The sequence below is a fragment of the Oryctolagus cuniculus genome, chromosome 20 (assembly GCF_051225735.1).
Source record: "Oryctolagus cuniculus isolate XC-2025 breed Fujian yellow rabbit chromosome 20, ASM5122573v1, whole genome shotgun sequence".
Classification (NCBI taxonomy): Eukaryota; Metazoa; Chordata; class Mammalia; order Lagomorpha; family Leporidae; genus Oryctolagus; species Oryctolagus cuniculus.
In genome coordinates, this window is record NC_142886.1 from 10,569,265 (window position 1) to 10,584,210 (window position 14,946).

Consider the following 14,946-nt stretch of genomic DNA (forward strand, 5'->3'; position numbering starts at 1 on the left):
GCTTGGCCCTCTGTCACCCACATGGGTGATGTGGATGAAGCTCTCAGCTCCTGGCTTTGGCCTGGCCCAGCCTTGGCTGTTGCAGCCATGTGGCAAGTGAACCAGTAGAGGGAAGATCTCTAATTTTTTCAGATATATAATATTAAAAAAAATTTTGAAATCCATGCATAGTGAGGTCTTCAAAAAGTTCATGGAAAATCTAGATTATGAAAAACTGCATGGATTTCAAAATGTTTTCATATATCAGAATGTGTATGAAACATAGGTGGGGCTAGTACTGTGGCTCAGTGGGTTAACGCCCTGGCCTGAAGCTCTGGCATCCCATATGTGTGCCGGTTTGAGTCCCGGCTGGTCCTCTTCCGATCCAGCTCTCTGCTATGGCCTGGGAAAGCAGTAGAAGATGTCCCAAGTCCTTGGGTCCCTGCACCCCCGTGGGAGACCCAGAAGAAGCTCCTGGCTTTGGATTGGCGCGGTCTGGCCATTGTAGCCAACTGGGGAGTAAACCAGTGGATGGAAGACTTCTCTCTCTCTGCCTCTCCTTTCTCTGTGTTAACTGACTTTCAAATAAATAAATAAATAAATCTTTTTAAAAAATGTGAATTTCATGTTTAGACATGGGTCCCATTCCCAAGCTAGTTCATAATGTCTGTGCAAATGTTCCAAACTCTGATACCCTTCTGGTCTCAGGCATTTCACATGAGGGTCTGGAGAGAGCTGGGATGGAAACAGCTGGGGCAGCCGAGGGTCACCCATGGTGCAATTCCCACATGCCTCAGGCTCCTACTTCCAGGCAAGTAAGTAGAAATAAAACTTCAGCTGAGAGTAAATGCTCCTTCTCATCTGAATGTTTGAAAAACAACTTTTGTTCTTTGGAAGACTAAACATGCCATTGAACTGCTTTGTAATGCAATCCAGTACAGGAGAAGTCTGGCTATTTTTTTTTTTTTTTAATGAGAAACATCTGATTCTTACATACCACAAATAGCTTCAAGTTTCAGCACCAACCCCCCATTGGCCAAACAGTGATACCAGACCTGAAGCATCTCTTTAAATGTGAAAAGTCTTAGAAAATTAGCTTACCAAAAACGTCCCTACCAAGGCTGTAGTTTGGCATTTACTGTACACTAGTCAAAAGCCCAAGCTAAAATCTGACTTTAAAAAAATCAAAGTTTACATTATTCATACAGATTCAGCATTGTTAAAAAATATGCACAAATAACCACATCCATGCAATATAATTTCTTTAAAAATTTAAAGCAATATAAAAGAGATCTAGGGACTGAACAGAACGTGTCGGTTTGTAACCTGTAGTTCGAAACGGATAGTCACTGGAGAACAACTGATTCTAAATGTTTGCAATAGGATTGTTTCTGATCCATCAGCCAAGGGTGCACAGGAATTCTGGACTGTTTCGAAGCTGGCTTGTTGCTAGGAGACAGACTGCATGCACGTCACTGCTGACCGACCACAGCAGCTACGACAATGCTGTTTTACAGAGAAGTCCAAGTTCTCCAAGTGCTTGGCTCCTCAGGAAACTGCATTTCCACAGTCCCTAAACCAAATGGCATTGCCTGCAGAGTGCCTGGCGCCCCTGGCTGCACAGGCGCCCCCTGGAGGAGAGGAGGAAGTCCGTCTTCGGGCTGGCCGCCCACTCTGCACAAGTCCAGAAGGAGGCTTCCATAGTGGGTCCCTGGACCTTGCCAGTGCCCACAGTCGCTCACAGACTGGTCTGGGGCCGTGAGCTGGTCCCCTGAGGTCAACAGGCTGATGTGGGGCGCTGCAGGGGCCCCAGCCTCCTAGGTAGGGGGCGGCCCGTTGGTGTACCGCAGCATTGGGTAGAAGGAGCGGGCGAAGTTGTTGGCCTGGGTGCAGCTGTAGTCCTCTTCGGAGGAGGGCAGCAGGCAGGCCAGCAGCAGCAGCAGCAGCAGCAGCAGCTGGAGGGGCAGTGCTGCCCTCAGCACGCGGGCGAGGAAGGAGCGCGGTGGCCGGGAGCTGCCGGGGCCGGGCACCCTGCAGGGAGAGAGGAGGCGTGGGCTGCTCAGGGTGGGCGGCCCCTGAGCCCTTGTGTAAGTCAAGGAAGAAACCCAGGGCCTGTGGTGGAGACGGGGCCAACAGCTAGGGGGTTCAGTTTTGGAAGAGAAGCCCAGCCCGTTCCAAAGGAAAGAACAAAACCAGATTTCGACCCCAGGATCGTGGCACTGGCGGGACTGGTGTGTAGGGGCGGGCACAGCAGGGGGCACTCGGGCTGAGCCGTGAGGATGGTACCTGCTGTCTGCCTCCTTCCTGCCTCGTGTGGTCTTCTCCGCTCCCAGCTGCGGGATAAAAGGGGCCAATTAGTATTTGGAGATGGTTTTGTCCCATCTGCGACAAACCATCCTTCCTCGGATAGACAAAGGTGCTTCAGACAGTTCACAGGAAACAGAGTTGAAAAAATAAGTTTTGACGGGGCCGGCGCTGTGGCACAGTGGGTTAATGCCCTGGCCTGAAGCACTGGCACCCCATATAGGTGCTGGTTCGAGACCTGGCTGCTCCACTTGCCATCCAGCTCTGTGTCATGGCCTGGGAAAGCAGTGGAGGATGGCCCAAGTCCTTAGGCCCCTGCACCCATGTGGGGGACCTGGAAGAAGCTCCTGGCTCCTGGCTTTGGATCGGCACAGTTCCGGCCATTGAGGCCACTTGGGGAGTGAACCATCGGCTGGAAGACCTCTCTCTCTGCCTTGCCACTCTGTGTAATTCTTTCAAATAAAAAATAAAAAGAAAAAAAGTTTTGGTCTCACAAAATGGAAGTACGCGCCTAGTATTTTTCCTACTTCTCATTTCCATTTTCTTCAAGCTCCTTAGATGTCTTCCGAGATTAAACCCGAAAAGGTAGGACATCCTCGATCTGTGTCCAAAGGAGAAATCTGGAACCTCTGTGCCAGCATTACGAGGGCTGTCCTCTTTCTTCCCGTGACCCCAAAGGAGAGTGACGGCCGAGAACGCGGCCCTCAGCTCGGCTCTAAGAACGCGGCCCTCGGCTCGGCTCTAAGGTTTTGAATCCCTGGAGTTAGCTTCTCTGTGGATCGGGTTAGAGCAGATCTCTGCCGCCGTGGGCTATCCCAGGAACTTCCACAGAGACCACTGAGGCTGTCCTGGCAGGAAGGGGCTCTTACCCTCGCCCGGGGAGCTGGCACGGACGCTGCCGGAGGCTGCTGGCCCGAGTCCACCTCGTCGACAGCAGGCAGGGCTGGGTCCTGGGTCTGAAACACACACCCGGGTGGTTCAGTTCAGGGGAGCAGAATAGGATCCTTGGAAAATGCATTCGATATCACAGCCTGTCCACTGTCAGACTCCCAGAGGAGTGCGGAAATGGGCTCCCTGCAGGTTCTGCAGGAATCGGGGGTCCAGCTGCCATCTCTCTCTCTAGTTCCCCCTCCCTGCTCCTCAGAACAGAGGCTTCCCCCAGACCGTAACCAAGGCAAGGCCAATCACTGGCTTCTGAAGCCCGTGGCGCCCTGGGGAGACCGCGTTTAGCAGCAGCAAGGGAGACACGGAGGCAGGTTCCCTGGGCAGCGAGTGTAGCACAGGCCACTACCCAATCATGCAGTCACCGCACAGTCTCCTCTCGGGTGGGAGGGAGGAAAGAAGTGTGGGGAAAAACGCAGTTAAAAGACAAGTTCTTGCTGGTGGAGGAACATTTTGAAACCCATGTACATGAGGTATCTCCAGAAAGTTCATCCAAAATGTGTTGGATGAAAAATCTGTACATGATGTCAGTTTTTGCACTAACATAAACTTTTTAATTGGGCCGGCGCTGTGGCCTAGCGGGTAAAGCCGCGGCCTGCAGGGCTGGCATCCCATATGGGTGCCAGTTCAAGTCACGGCTGCTCCACTTCCGATCCAGCTCTCTGCTGTGGCCTGGGAAAGCAGTGGAAGATGGCCCAAGTCCTTGGGCCCCTGCACCCACCCAGACTACCTCCCACCGCAAGGCTGCGGCATCGCTGTCCTGGCTGAATCTGGGCGTGTGAGAGCCACAGTGGACTCACCTGGCTTCCCTGCAGGGACATCAGGTCTTGGGCCACCTGCTCCAGTAACTGGTGGAGCTTCTTCTCAATGACATGGACCTTCTCCGCGGCCTCGATGTAGTCTTCCCCCGGCCCCTTAACGAGGAGGCTGTTGGCAATCTCCCGTAAGGAGTTCACTTGAGGTTGATGTTCCACTAGCTCCTTCTGCAGTTGCTGAAAACATTAACAGAGTGTGTCAAACAGCTGTCCGCAGGGAAGCTGGTGCGGCCAGCGGAGGCTTTCCCGGTGCCTGCAAAGTTCTGGGACGAATGGGGTAGTGCTCCACTCCAGAACCTTCTAAGTTCCTCTCTGTGGCTTCTGGTTTAGCACTGTTTAGGTAGCCAGTAGGTTACCCCACAGCCCTGGCTCTTGTTGCCTCGTGCTGAAGATAACGTAGACACTGGGAACATTAGAGGAGAGGAGGGGGCTGGTGTGGGAAGATCTGACCCTCACCTACGCAGGAAGCCAGGGAAATTCTGAAATAACCGAAAAACAACAGCTCAAGTACGTGGACACGTGGACTTTGCATGAGGCAAGTCGGCTTGAAGTGCTGAAGGTGGCTGTCTTGCTCGCTGCCCTGCCCGATGTGGCAACCACTGGACATACAAGGCTATTTAATCAAGTAAAGTGAAACGTAAGATTTCAGCCACAGTCGCTATGGGAGCTTGGTGGGTACCACATGGGACCTCTCTCTTGTTGCTGAGCTAGGATGGTTGCCACGGTTGGTGCCAACATAGAATGTTCCCATCAGGGCAGAGAGTTCCGTTGGACCCTGTGGCTCCGTGGGGTAGGGGAGGGGCTACAAAGATTCCAGCATAAGAATTTTTTTTTTTAAATAAATGGCTGGGGGCCGGCACTGTGGCATAGCAAGTAAAACTGTTGCCTGCAGTACTGGCATCCCATATGGGCACCAGTTCAAGTCCCAGCTGTTCCACTTCCGATCCAGCTCTCTGCAGTGGCCTGGGAAAGCAGTAGAAGATGGCCCAAGTCCTTGGGTCCCTGCACCCATGTGGGAGACCTGGATGAATCTCCTGGCTCCTGGCTTCAGATCAGCACAGCTCCATCTGTTGCTGATATCTGGGGAGTGAACCAGTGGGTGGAAGACTTTTTCTCTCTCTCTGCCTCTCTGTAACTCTGCCTTTCAAATAAATAAATCTTTAAAAAAAAATGCAGCTTTCAGTGAGAGTGGTCGTTTTTGAAAGAATAAATAAATGGCTAAAATAAGTAATTTTAAAATATTTGAAATTAAGCCACACACGAATTCACAGATAACAAAGCCACCTTGAGTACAGGGAGGATACTGGCGCCACCCTTATTTGCAAGTGAAACAAACACATGAAGACACACTCTCCTCCAGAAAGATGTTTCTACCGTGGATGGAGAAACCCACATAAGTCCGTCCCAGCTGCAGAGCGAGCAGTATTCGCCAGGGGAAAACACCCCTCCTGTTCCATCGGCAGGTGCACGCAACCGGGTCCCAGTTCCTAAGCGTCTCGAAGATGCCTCACTCTGGACCCTGGAGCTTCAGCCCCGCGAGTCTTCTAACTGTAGTCGCCCACAGGTGTGCAGTCACAGACATCACCCATCGCCACTCCAGAAACGCTGGGCGGGGCTGGCTGATGCAGGAGCTCTGCCCCTTGCATGGAAAACAGGTTCGCTGGAAAATGCATTGACTATACCTAAGCTCCCAGCCATCACAGCTTAGCCACATGGCCCACTGGAGCACACAGGCCATTTCCCTGCCACCGCCCAGCATCACAAGAGGGGTCAGGCCCCCGAATTCCAAGTGCAGTCTGTCCTCTGAGCCATGGGGATGGGGGACAGAGGCTGGGGGCAGTGCAGAGGCCCCCAGGGAAGCACTCACCATCAGCCTCCTCTGACACTCCAGGAGAACCTGGGGGTCGGCCTTGGGGTCAGCAACATGAGCCTCCTGCCTCCGACCCTCAGCGCTGGCCAAGTACAGCAGCAGGTTCTGACTCAGCTGGTGGAAGTCCTTCAAACACAGCACACAGCAGTGTCACCTGCTTTGTAGGGACCGCGGCGGAAGCAGCCTTTTGTCCCTAGCCTGGCACAGTCATTGGCCCTTCTTGTCTCAGCCGGAGAAGGACATGGCCCTGGCACGAGGCGGGGTGTGGGGAATGCCGGGAGGTCTGGGGAGGCCTCTGTGGGATGTCAGGTGACCGCCACACATGTCGCTGTAAGACGCACTGGACTCGGGGGCTAAGGGAAAGAGCCTACCAGGACAGGTCAGGGCGGCCCACGATGGGGTCAGAGCTGACGGGCAGTGCAGAGCTCATGTGTGTCAAGCACTCACGTGTTAGCACTGGGCTAAGGATATGCTCCATCTCATTTAGTCCTAAAAAGCAGTCAGGTAGTGACTAAAATACCCATCTTTCAGATGAGAAGACCGAGGTCTGGGAGGGTCAGTGATTTGTAGATCAGCCTGAAGTGCTGCTGTATCCCGGAGCCAGGTCTCCTTACTGGCAGGGGAGCAGAGAGCGGGCAGCGCTGAGACCCTCGCTGAAGCCAACTCCAGGAGGGGCGTGGGCGTGGGCGAGCATCGGGTCTCCGGGATGAAGGGGGGTGGGTGTGGGAGGGTCTCTCCGCAAACACACGGCAAAGCCAGCCTGCTCCTTAACACAAGTCAGCTTGGCTGCATCAAAGTTAAAAATAACTGCCTGTCCCGCCTCCCTGGGCCGGCCTGGGCCTTGGGTGCAGCTCAGGGCGGGGGCTGGGGGCTGAGTCAGCGTACCTGGCACTGCATGAGCGACTGTCGCAGGCCCGCGCGCCAGCTGTCCACTGCGCCCTGGGCCGCCTCCCAGCGCACGCGCAGCTGGTGCAGCCTGCTCTGGAGCTCGGCCGCCTCGGCGCTCTCGCTGGGCAGAGACTCCTGGCTGCTCCCGTGCACAGAGTCCAGCAACGCCTTGTAGGTGTCAGAGGCCTTTACTATCTCCTACCCCAGAGGAAAAAGATCGGGTTAGGCACTCCGAAAACAGAGGGCCGCATTGTGACCCTCGGCAGGGAGTGGATCCGTGCGCTCGCTCTCTCCCAAGCTGCAGCCGCAGAAGCAAGGGCAACCTCGCCTGTGACTGGCTGGGAGGCGTCAGCTGAGGGAGCTGCCCTACAAGGCTGTGAACTTGGCCAGCAGGGCCCAAGAGCAGAGGCCTGCCTGCAGGCGGGCGACTGGACCAGAGACACACAAAGGCTCTGCTGACGTCCACGGCCCCTCTGTGTCTGGCTTAAGAATGCTTCTGGACCCCATGAAAAGCCTTCTGGATAAAGTGTACATAGTCATTCTGCATCTGTCCCTCAGTGAGCACCCTCAGAAAACTACAAGTCTGAACAGTGCCTGGATACCCCAAGGCACCTGCTCCGGGCCTCAGGAGCTCAGGCCGATGCGGTATACAGCGTTCAAACTACCCCGCCCCCACTCTCCGGGCAATTCTAGGGGGGCCCAGACTGGTGATGTATGTGGGTGTCCAGGTCAGGCCACAGCACCCAGCAGTGGGGACACTGGTTTTCCCCAACCCTGAATTTTTTTTTATTTGACAGAGTTAGACAGTGAGAGAGAGAGAAAGAGAGAAAGGTCTTCCTTCCATTGGTTCACCCCCCAAATGGCCACCATGGCCGGCGCTGCGCCGATCCGAAGCCAGGAGCCAGGTGCTTCCTCCTGGTCTCCCATGGGGTGCAGGGCCCAAGCACTTGGGCCATCCTGCACTGCACTCCCGGGCCACAGCAGAGAGCTGGCCTGGAAGAGGGGCAAGTGGGACTAGAACACGGTGCCCATGTGGGATGCCGGTGCCGCAGGCGGAGGATTAACCAAGTGAGCCACATACCCCCTCCCCCCCGCCCCCGATCTTTCCAAGGAAGGCTGCACCTCAAGTCTTGCCTGCACCTTTGCTCAGTGTCTGGGAGGGTGGTTTTGAACTTCCTGGTGGTGGCCGCCAACACCTCCAACCTCAGACACCAGATCAGCCCAGCAATGGGGACTGAGCCACCCTTTCTAGGGCTGCTCTGGATTTTAGGATTATTTGTACATCGGTTCCTATGAAGACAAAAACCTGCAACCGTGTCCTTGGCAGTGACAGAAGAGAAACGAGAGAGACTGACCTACCACACACCACCTGCAAGCCGCCGCCTGCACCGTGCACCTGTTTGCCTTGCTGTCCAGCGCGGTGCTACCCTAGCGTGCCCTCGCACCAGAGACTCACCTGCAGCCTCCGCACTCGGAGCCCCATTTCCTGGACATCAGAGGGCGGCTCTGCCGTCTGCAGCGTTTCCATCTCCGCTTCGGTGTTTGCCAGCCACGCGGCGATGCTGCCGATGTCAGAGTCGAGCTGCCGCCAGCTCTGTTTCATTCTGAGTTTGCCGTGAAGCTCCTGCGCTTGAATCAGCTCCCATCTGTCCAAGGTACCTGGGGAAGGGGAAACAGCTGCCAATTTAGAAAGGGCCAGAATGCAAACAGATGTGCAGACTTCTAGCTAAGGAGGGGGCAGGGTGCTGAGAGGCTGGAGGGGTGCCCCTTGCAGGAGGTCTGGGTTTGGAGGTCTTTCTCCCCCCACAGCGGAGCACAGGAGGAGGGGGAGGCCCGTGAAGGCTGGCGGGCAGCCCACAGGTTGCTAGGATGTGCTCTGGTCTCCAGTCCAGCAGTTCGGTCTGTGCTGGCGGTCAGCCCGTTTTCTCCTCTGGTCTTCAGTGTAGATCTGGTGGCGTGATTTCGCCCGGGGCTACTCTTTGATCCTCTCTGGTCTGATGCTGGACACTCCAATGAAGTCACTAAACACATGGCGCTTCCTGGTAGGAGGCTCAGTGTTTCAAGAATTGTTTCCAAATCGACACTGACAGCATAGGAATTTGTTCCTGGGGGCTGGTAGTTGAGTGGAGCACGACACTGCCTGTGCCTGGCTGAGTCCAGCCATCTTGAGAATTTATATAAAGTTGGTCAATTCCTAACTCATATTCTGCTGAGCGAGCACTTGTGATCCATGCCCAATTAAGCCCCAACCCCCCCACACTGCGCCTCTCCTAACGAGTGCCAGGTAGGCATACCTGGCTGTTGTCCTGTTACACCTGCGCCTCTCTCATCTTCCGGCTGTCGGCTGCCATTCAGGACTGTAGGGCCTTCTTTGCCACCTTCGGCACTTGGACGTAACAGGAGCTTCACCTAGAAGGAATCAAGTTTTAAGTTAACGATCCGTAGATCTTAAAAGTTACGTGAATAACTGGGTTCACTTGAACAAGCAAGGAACAGAGATATGGGGTCCTGCTGTTGGCAGGGTACCCCGCTGGTCAATACTCCGTGCCCTGGCATATACCTGGAGCGGGGCTGCTGGCAGACGGGGAGCCTCGCAGCGACCCCAGGAGGAGCGAGCCGAGGAGACGGTCAGGACGGGAATCAAGCAGCCTGTTTCCCGTGCCTGCTCCCCAACATCGCATCAGAACCACACCAAAGCCGCTGTAGCCGCGATGGACCCTGCTGCCCGTTCATTTTCCCCGAGTCTGGAGCTGTCCTTCCCCACGGCTCTGCAGAGGTGGCTGGTGCGACCACCAGGACAAAGGCGCCTCCCAGGGTCCTTCGTTGTCAAGTGCTTTCTCTTACTGCACGCACTAACTCCTCTGTTATCACAGCGCTGACTGCGCTGCTATCGCAGGTCTTTCCAAAAATATATGGCCCTCTTCTAGGAAGCCATGCTGGGGCCAGTGCTGTGACTCAGCAGGTTAAGCCCTGGCCTACAGCACCGGCATCACATATGGGCACTGGTTCCAGTCCCGGCTGCTCCACTTCAGATCCAGCTCCCTGCTGATGCGCCTGGGAAAGCAGCAAACAGATGGCCCCTGCCACCCATGTGGGAGACCTGGAAGAAGCTCCTGGCTTTGGCCCGGCCCAGCCTTGGCCATGTGAAACAGCAGATGGAAGACTGCTCACTCGCTCGCTTGCTCGCTCTCTCCTTTTCTCCCTCTCCATGTAACTCTGCCTTTCAAATAAATTTTAAAAAAATTAAAAAAAAAAAAAAGCCATGCTTTCTTCAGATTGTGTTCAGATGATTGTGTGCAATGAAGACCCAATGTTTCAGACCCAGGGAAAGGGCCGAGCCTGGAAACTGGCCAAGGGAGGGACACAGGAGTGACTTCCGAGAGAAGCCAAACCACACGCGTTGGGATGCCATCCAACAGTCAGGTCTCTTGCCCCAAACTTGCTCCATGCCATAGAGGGAGGGACAGGTTAGAGATGACAAGTGCTTGCTAACAAGCAAGAGGAAGAGTTTCCCAGTTGGGTATGGACAACCCGCTATCAAATGACTCGGATCTGACCACGTGAAGGTGGAACTTCCCCCAGCTATGCAGCAGGGAGGCTGGGTTCTCTGCAGTTGGCACTGGAAGGCAAGTAGCTTGAATTTCCACCCCCTCCTCTCCAGTTCTCTGTACTGAGAATGGTCCGTGGCCAACAATGAACCCCAGGCTGCCCCTGCAGCTGTGTTGCCAGGGCACGCCAAGAACTCACGTCACCCAAGGGAGGTGGGTGGAAGAAGGCACAGTCACTGTTGAAACAACCACAGGCCAATGCGGCAGCAGGAGTAATGGTGACCACCACGGCTTCTAAGGGCCTTTTACCTAAACCCAGTGCACTTAATCCTGGAGACATTTAAATTCCTTCTGGTGCCTACTGTACCGCATGTAGGTTTTCCCATGAACTTTTTGAACTTTTTGAAGAGCTTGTCTATGCACGGATTTTTTTTTTTTTTTTTTTTTTTTTTTTTTTTGCCTACGCATGGATTTCAAAATACTTTACACCAAAACACACTTTTGGCTTTACTTCTCACGAACTTTTGGAAGCACCCTGGTACCCACTGATTTTTTTTTTTTTTTTTTTTTTTGACAGGCAGAGTTAGACAGTGAGAGAGAAAGGTCTTCCCCCCCCCCCACACCTCCAAGTGGCCACTATGGCCAGTGTGCTACACTGATCCGAAGCCAGGAGCCAGGAGCCAGGTGCTTCTCCTGGTCTCCCATGGGGTGCAGGACCCAAGCACTTGGGCCATCCTCCACTGTACTTCCGGGCCACAGCAGAGAGCTGGACTGGAAGAGGAGCAACCAGGACAGGACCGGCACCCCAGTCAGGACTAGAACCCGGGTGCTGGCACTGCAGGTGGAGGATTATAGCCTAGTGAGCCGCGGCGCCGGCCAGACCCACTGATGCTAACAACTACGTGAGGTCGACTCATCCTCAGGTGAGAAGCAGCCACAGAGGCAAGGAGAGGTAATTGACTGGTGTGGCCAGGAGTCCAACTCATGTCCAGCACAGCACAGCACACCATCAAGCCTGAATATGGAGCTGTCACTTCTCGAACAGGATGTGCGGTCAAGAGATGAACAGAACAAAGGTTGGGGGCTCAGGAGCAGTTCGGGAAGTTGTCACTTGGCTTCTTCCCAGCAGTAATTATTGTTTTATCAATATCAGCACATGCAAACCAGGAAGGTTATGAGTTCAGAGCATCTCCACAGCTAATGAGGTATGGACAACTCACCAGCGGAGAACCAACACAAGACATGCCTGGGGACTGAGCCCGCACAGTTTACAGCAAAATCTCTCTTCAAAATGTTAGCTATTAACCACATGCCTGGGGTCCACACTCACATAGGCTGGTTTATAAGGCGTGCTGGAGTCTGAGGGGATGGGCGGTCCACTCCTATCACCTTCCATCTGTTTGTAACGATGCTTGGGGCAGGACGGGCTGTCTGGAACAAGCCACGAGTGGCCGTCAGAAATGGATTTACCTGAAACAAAGGGCAGCGAGTGAGGCTGCGTTCTCTCCCCCCATGGGATTCATATTTAGTGACATAAAAAAAAAAAACAGGTCATGAGTAACATGGCGTCAGGTTACAGAGTCAAGATGAATTCTGCAGCTTTCCTTGCAAAGCATGCGTGTTTGCAAAATGTCAGTACGTTCCAGAGGGGATGAGATGGGAGTCATGCAACAGAGCAACACTGCGTCTTCACTAGATGGGTTCGCGATGGAGCACAACAGGTGGATGATTTGCTGTGGCACGAGGTGGCATTGGGAGCTGGGGTCTTGAGAGGTCAGCGCTGCACGGCCAGGCTGGTGGCCAACAGGACAGAGGGCCTCTCAGCAGGGAAAGGGAGAGTGAATGTCAACAGGGGCTTGGGAAGCCAAGGGCCACTCGTGGCTCTCCCTACCACTGAGATGGGGATGGGGTGGAGGAGAAAGAGCAGAGCTGTATGTGAAGGTAAGGACAATTTCTTTTTCTGTGCCAAAGGCTACGGTACCCCCACTCCTGCCCACCCACCTGCCTCCCGGGAGATCACCAGCAAGGAACCCGTTCCAAACCAAGCCACCATGAAGAAAGCTTGGCCATGCCAAAGGGCGTCCATTAGATGGAGCAAAAAAATAAATAAATAAATAAAAATAAAAATAAAAAACCAGTAAGAACCAAGAAAGGCACCGTGGAAAATTCCCTCTGCACAGGCCTGAGGGCGGGGAGAGGGCCAGCGCAGGGAGCACTGTGGCTCGGGCAGGGTTGGCAGGGAACACGCGGGGGTGGTGAGTACGGCAGTGTAAATACACCATGACACGAGGACCGAGGCGCATGGTGTCCACGGAAGGCAGAGGTCAGACAGGACACGGAGCGAGGTTTAGGATGCAGTGTGCGCCACAGGATGCTGCCATGTTGAGACACATGCACGGGCAGGGGCCTACCAGAAGACGCTTGCAAAGTTTTTGTGGTCATTTTAAGATAGGCCTCAGGATTTTCGGGGATTTCTACATCTGAAAAAGAACAATGTCATTTTCCTCACTGGCGGTGCCCGTGAGATCCATGCCGAAGATCAAGTTAACACATAGTCAGCTGGAAGGAGAAAATACCCCCTCTAGATCCTTCTGATTCGAAGACCTTTAGGAGAAACAAAAGGATTTTCTCCCCCAGCCACGTCCTGGCTGTTGGCAGCGGTGGGGGGGTGGGGGTGGGGGGTGCTGTATGCAGCTCAGGCTGTTGCTACTCTGCAGGGTTCACTGAGGAGTCCCCCCAACAGCCAGGGCCATCAGTGAACACCCTTATACGTCCAGATGTGAACTCTGGTTGTTTCTCCTTTCCTTCCACCTGCAACAGGATTGAGCCAAAAGTCAAGAGGTGGGCAGGACAAACCCGGGATGCCCCAAAGGCTGGGTCAGCTGCGGTCTGGCCTCCTCGGCATTGAGACCTGGCTGGGCAGGCTGAGCGCCACAGACACAGCCACACGGGTCGATCGCAGGGGCTCTGGGAACCCGGCCGTTACCTGATAGTGCACTGTAGTACGGACCTTCCTCGTCGTCTTCGTGAGAGGAGGAGCCGCCCACGTCACCCGTGTGGTCCCACTCGAGGGGGATGGAGTCCACACTGACAGGGGTCTCGCAGCCGGACCGCTCGTGCCCGGGCGCCGGGGGCACCAGGTGACAGAGAGACTGGGGAGACGGGGGCTCCTCGCTCTCCCCCCTTTTCCGCCAAGAGTCAGGGGGCATCTCTCTGGGGTCCTCCATGTCTGTTTCATTCTCAGAGGTCTCCTTTTCATCTTCTAAGCCCTACACAGGAGGATCCAATGATTAGAATGAGACCAAATCAAGGCTGCTGCAGACGGAAGCAGCATTATCGTCTGTCTGTCCAAAGAACCAAGTTAGGGGCAGGTGCTTAGGGCAGTGGTTAAGTCACCACTTGTGACTGCCACTTCCCTCCATAGGTCCTGGGTTCAGGTCCCGGCTCCTCTACTTCCAAACCAACTTCTACTGAGTACTTTGGAAGGCAACAGGTGATGGCTCCAGTGCTTGGTCCCTGGTAGAACAGGCACAAATGACCCGGGCTCTTGGCTCTGGCCTGACCCAGCCCCAGCTGTTGCAAGCATTTGGGGAATGAATCAGAGGATGGAAGACCTCTGTCTGCCATTCAAAGAAAATGAAAATAACAATGGACGGTGGTCATTACTGCTTCTGGGACAAAAAGGCGACAGCCTCAATCCCACGTGAACTTTTCAGAAGGCCCTTCTGTCATGGGAAATGTCCAGGTCCCTTTTGGAAACTGGATCATGTGACACTTCAAAGGAGAGAACAAAATAACCAAAAGGCACAAACATTAAATGCTTCTAGACACTAAGATACAGGAAAATGCAAACATGAGGGCAGCTTCAACGTAGTCGTGGAAAATACAATTAAAAGATAAATTTAGTTCGGTCTGAAAGACTTTAAACCCACACATATGAGAGGTCTTCCAAAAGTTCAGAGAAAATGAATATTATGAAAAAAAAACTGGGCAGATTTCAAAAATTTTTTGTACCCAAATAATCTTTTCATTCTATTTTCCCGTGGACCTTTTTTTCAAGATTTCTTTTATTTGAAAGGCAGAATTAGAGAGGCAGAGGCAGAGGCAGAGAGAGAGAGAGAGGTCTTCCATCCACTGGTTCACTCCCCAAATGGCCAAAACAGCCGGAGCTGGGACAATCCAAAGCCAGGAGCTGGGAGCTTCTTCTGGGTCCTCCCACGCGGGTGCAGGGGCCAAGGACTTGGGCCATCCTCTACTGCTTTCCCAGGCCACAGCAGAGAGCTGGATCAAAAGTAGAACAGCTGGGATTCTAACCAGCACCCGTATGGGATGCCGGCACTGCAGGCAGCAGTTTTACCTGCTACGCCACAGTGCCAGCCTCTCCCACGGACATTCTGAAGTATCTCTTCTGTTCCCAAGTTACTAATGTCATCACACCCAGAGCAGGGTCAGTAAATTCTTGGGGTACTGATACATGCCAGAAAGGCCCTGTAGTAAGGAAAACACACTGACAATAGTTAACGGGAGCAAGACCATCCTTTCTTCTGGTACTGGGAATCCGTGCGTAACTGTGGCTCTGTATTAGTAACAGTGGAAATGA

At 53.9% G+C, this 14,946-nt stretch overlaps 1 protein-coding gene across 8 annotated transcripts in view; it reads right to left on the bottom strand.

Annotated features, from left to right (window-relative positions):
* Positions 1-1,178: 1,178 nt before the first annotated feature.
* Positions 1,179-14,946, bottom strand: part of SYNE2 (spectrin repeat containing nuclear envelope protein 2) — a 392,381-nt gene continuing 378,613 nt past the window's right edge. For 4 of the 8 annotated variants that reach the window (XM_051826403.3, XM_051826401.3, XM_051826400.3 and 1 more), the window contains 11 exons: positions 13,333-13,615; positions 12,758-12,826; positions 11,677-11,816; positions 9,093-9,207; positions 8,255-8,457; positions 6,796-6,996; positions 5,908-6,036; positions 4,026-4,217; positions 3,153-3,239; positions 2,266-2,312; positions 1,179-2,010 (listed from right to left, as the gene is read on the bottom strand). In XM_051826403.3, the coding sequence (XP_051682363.3) occupies positions 1,797-2,010; positions 2,266-2,312; positions 3,153-3,239; positions 4,026-4,217; positions 5,908-6,036; positions 6,796-6,996; positions 8,255-8,457; positions 9,093-9,207; positions 11,677-11,816; positions 12,758-12,826; positions 13,333-13,615 (1,680 nt within the window). In that variant the 3' untranslated portion in view covers positions 1,179-1,796. The remainder of the gene's footprint in view (positions 2,011-2,265; positions 2,313-3,152; positions 3,240-4,025; positions 4,218-5,907; positions 6,037-6,795; positions 6,997-8,254; positions 8,458-9,092; positions 9,208-11,676; positions 11,817-12,757; positions 12,827-13,332; positions 13,616-14,946) is intronic. The other 4 variants (XM_051826402.3, XM_051826405.3, XM_051826404.3 and 1 more) reach the window with 4 other exon arrangements.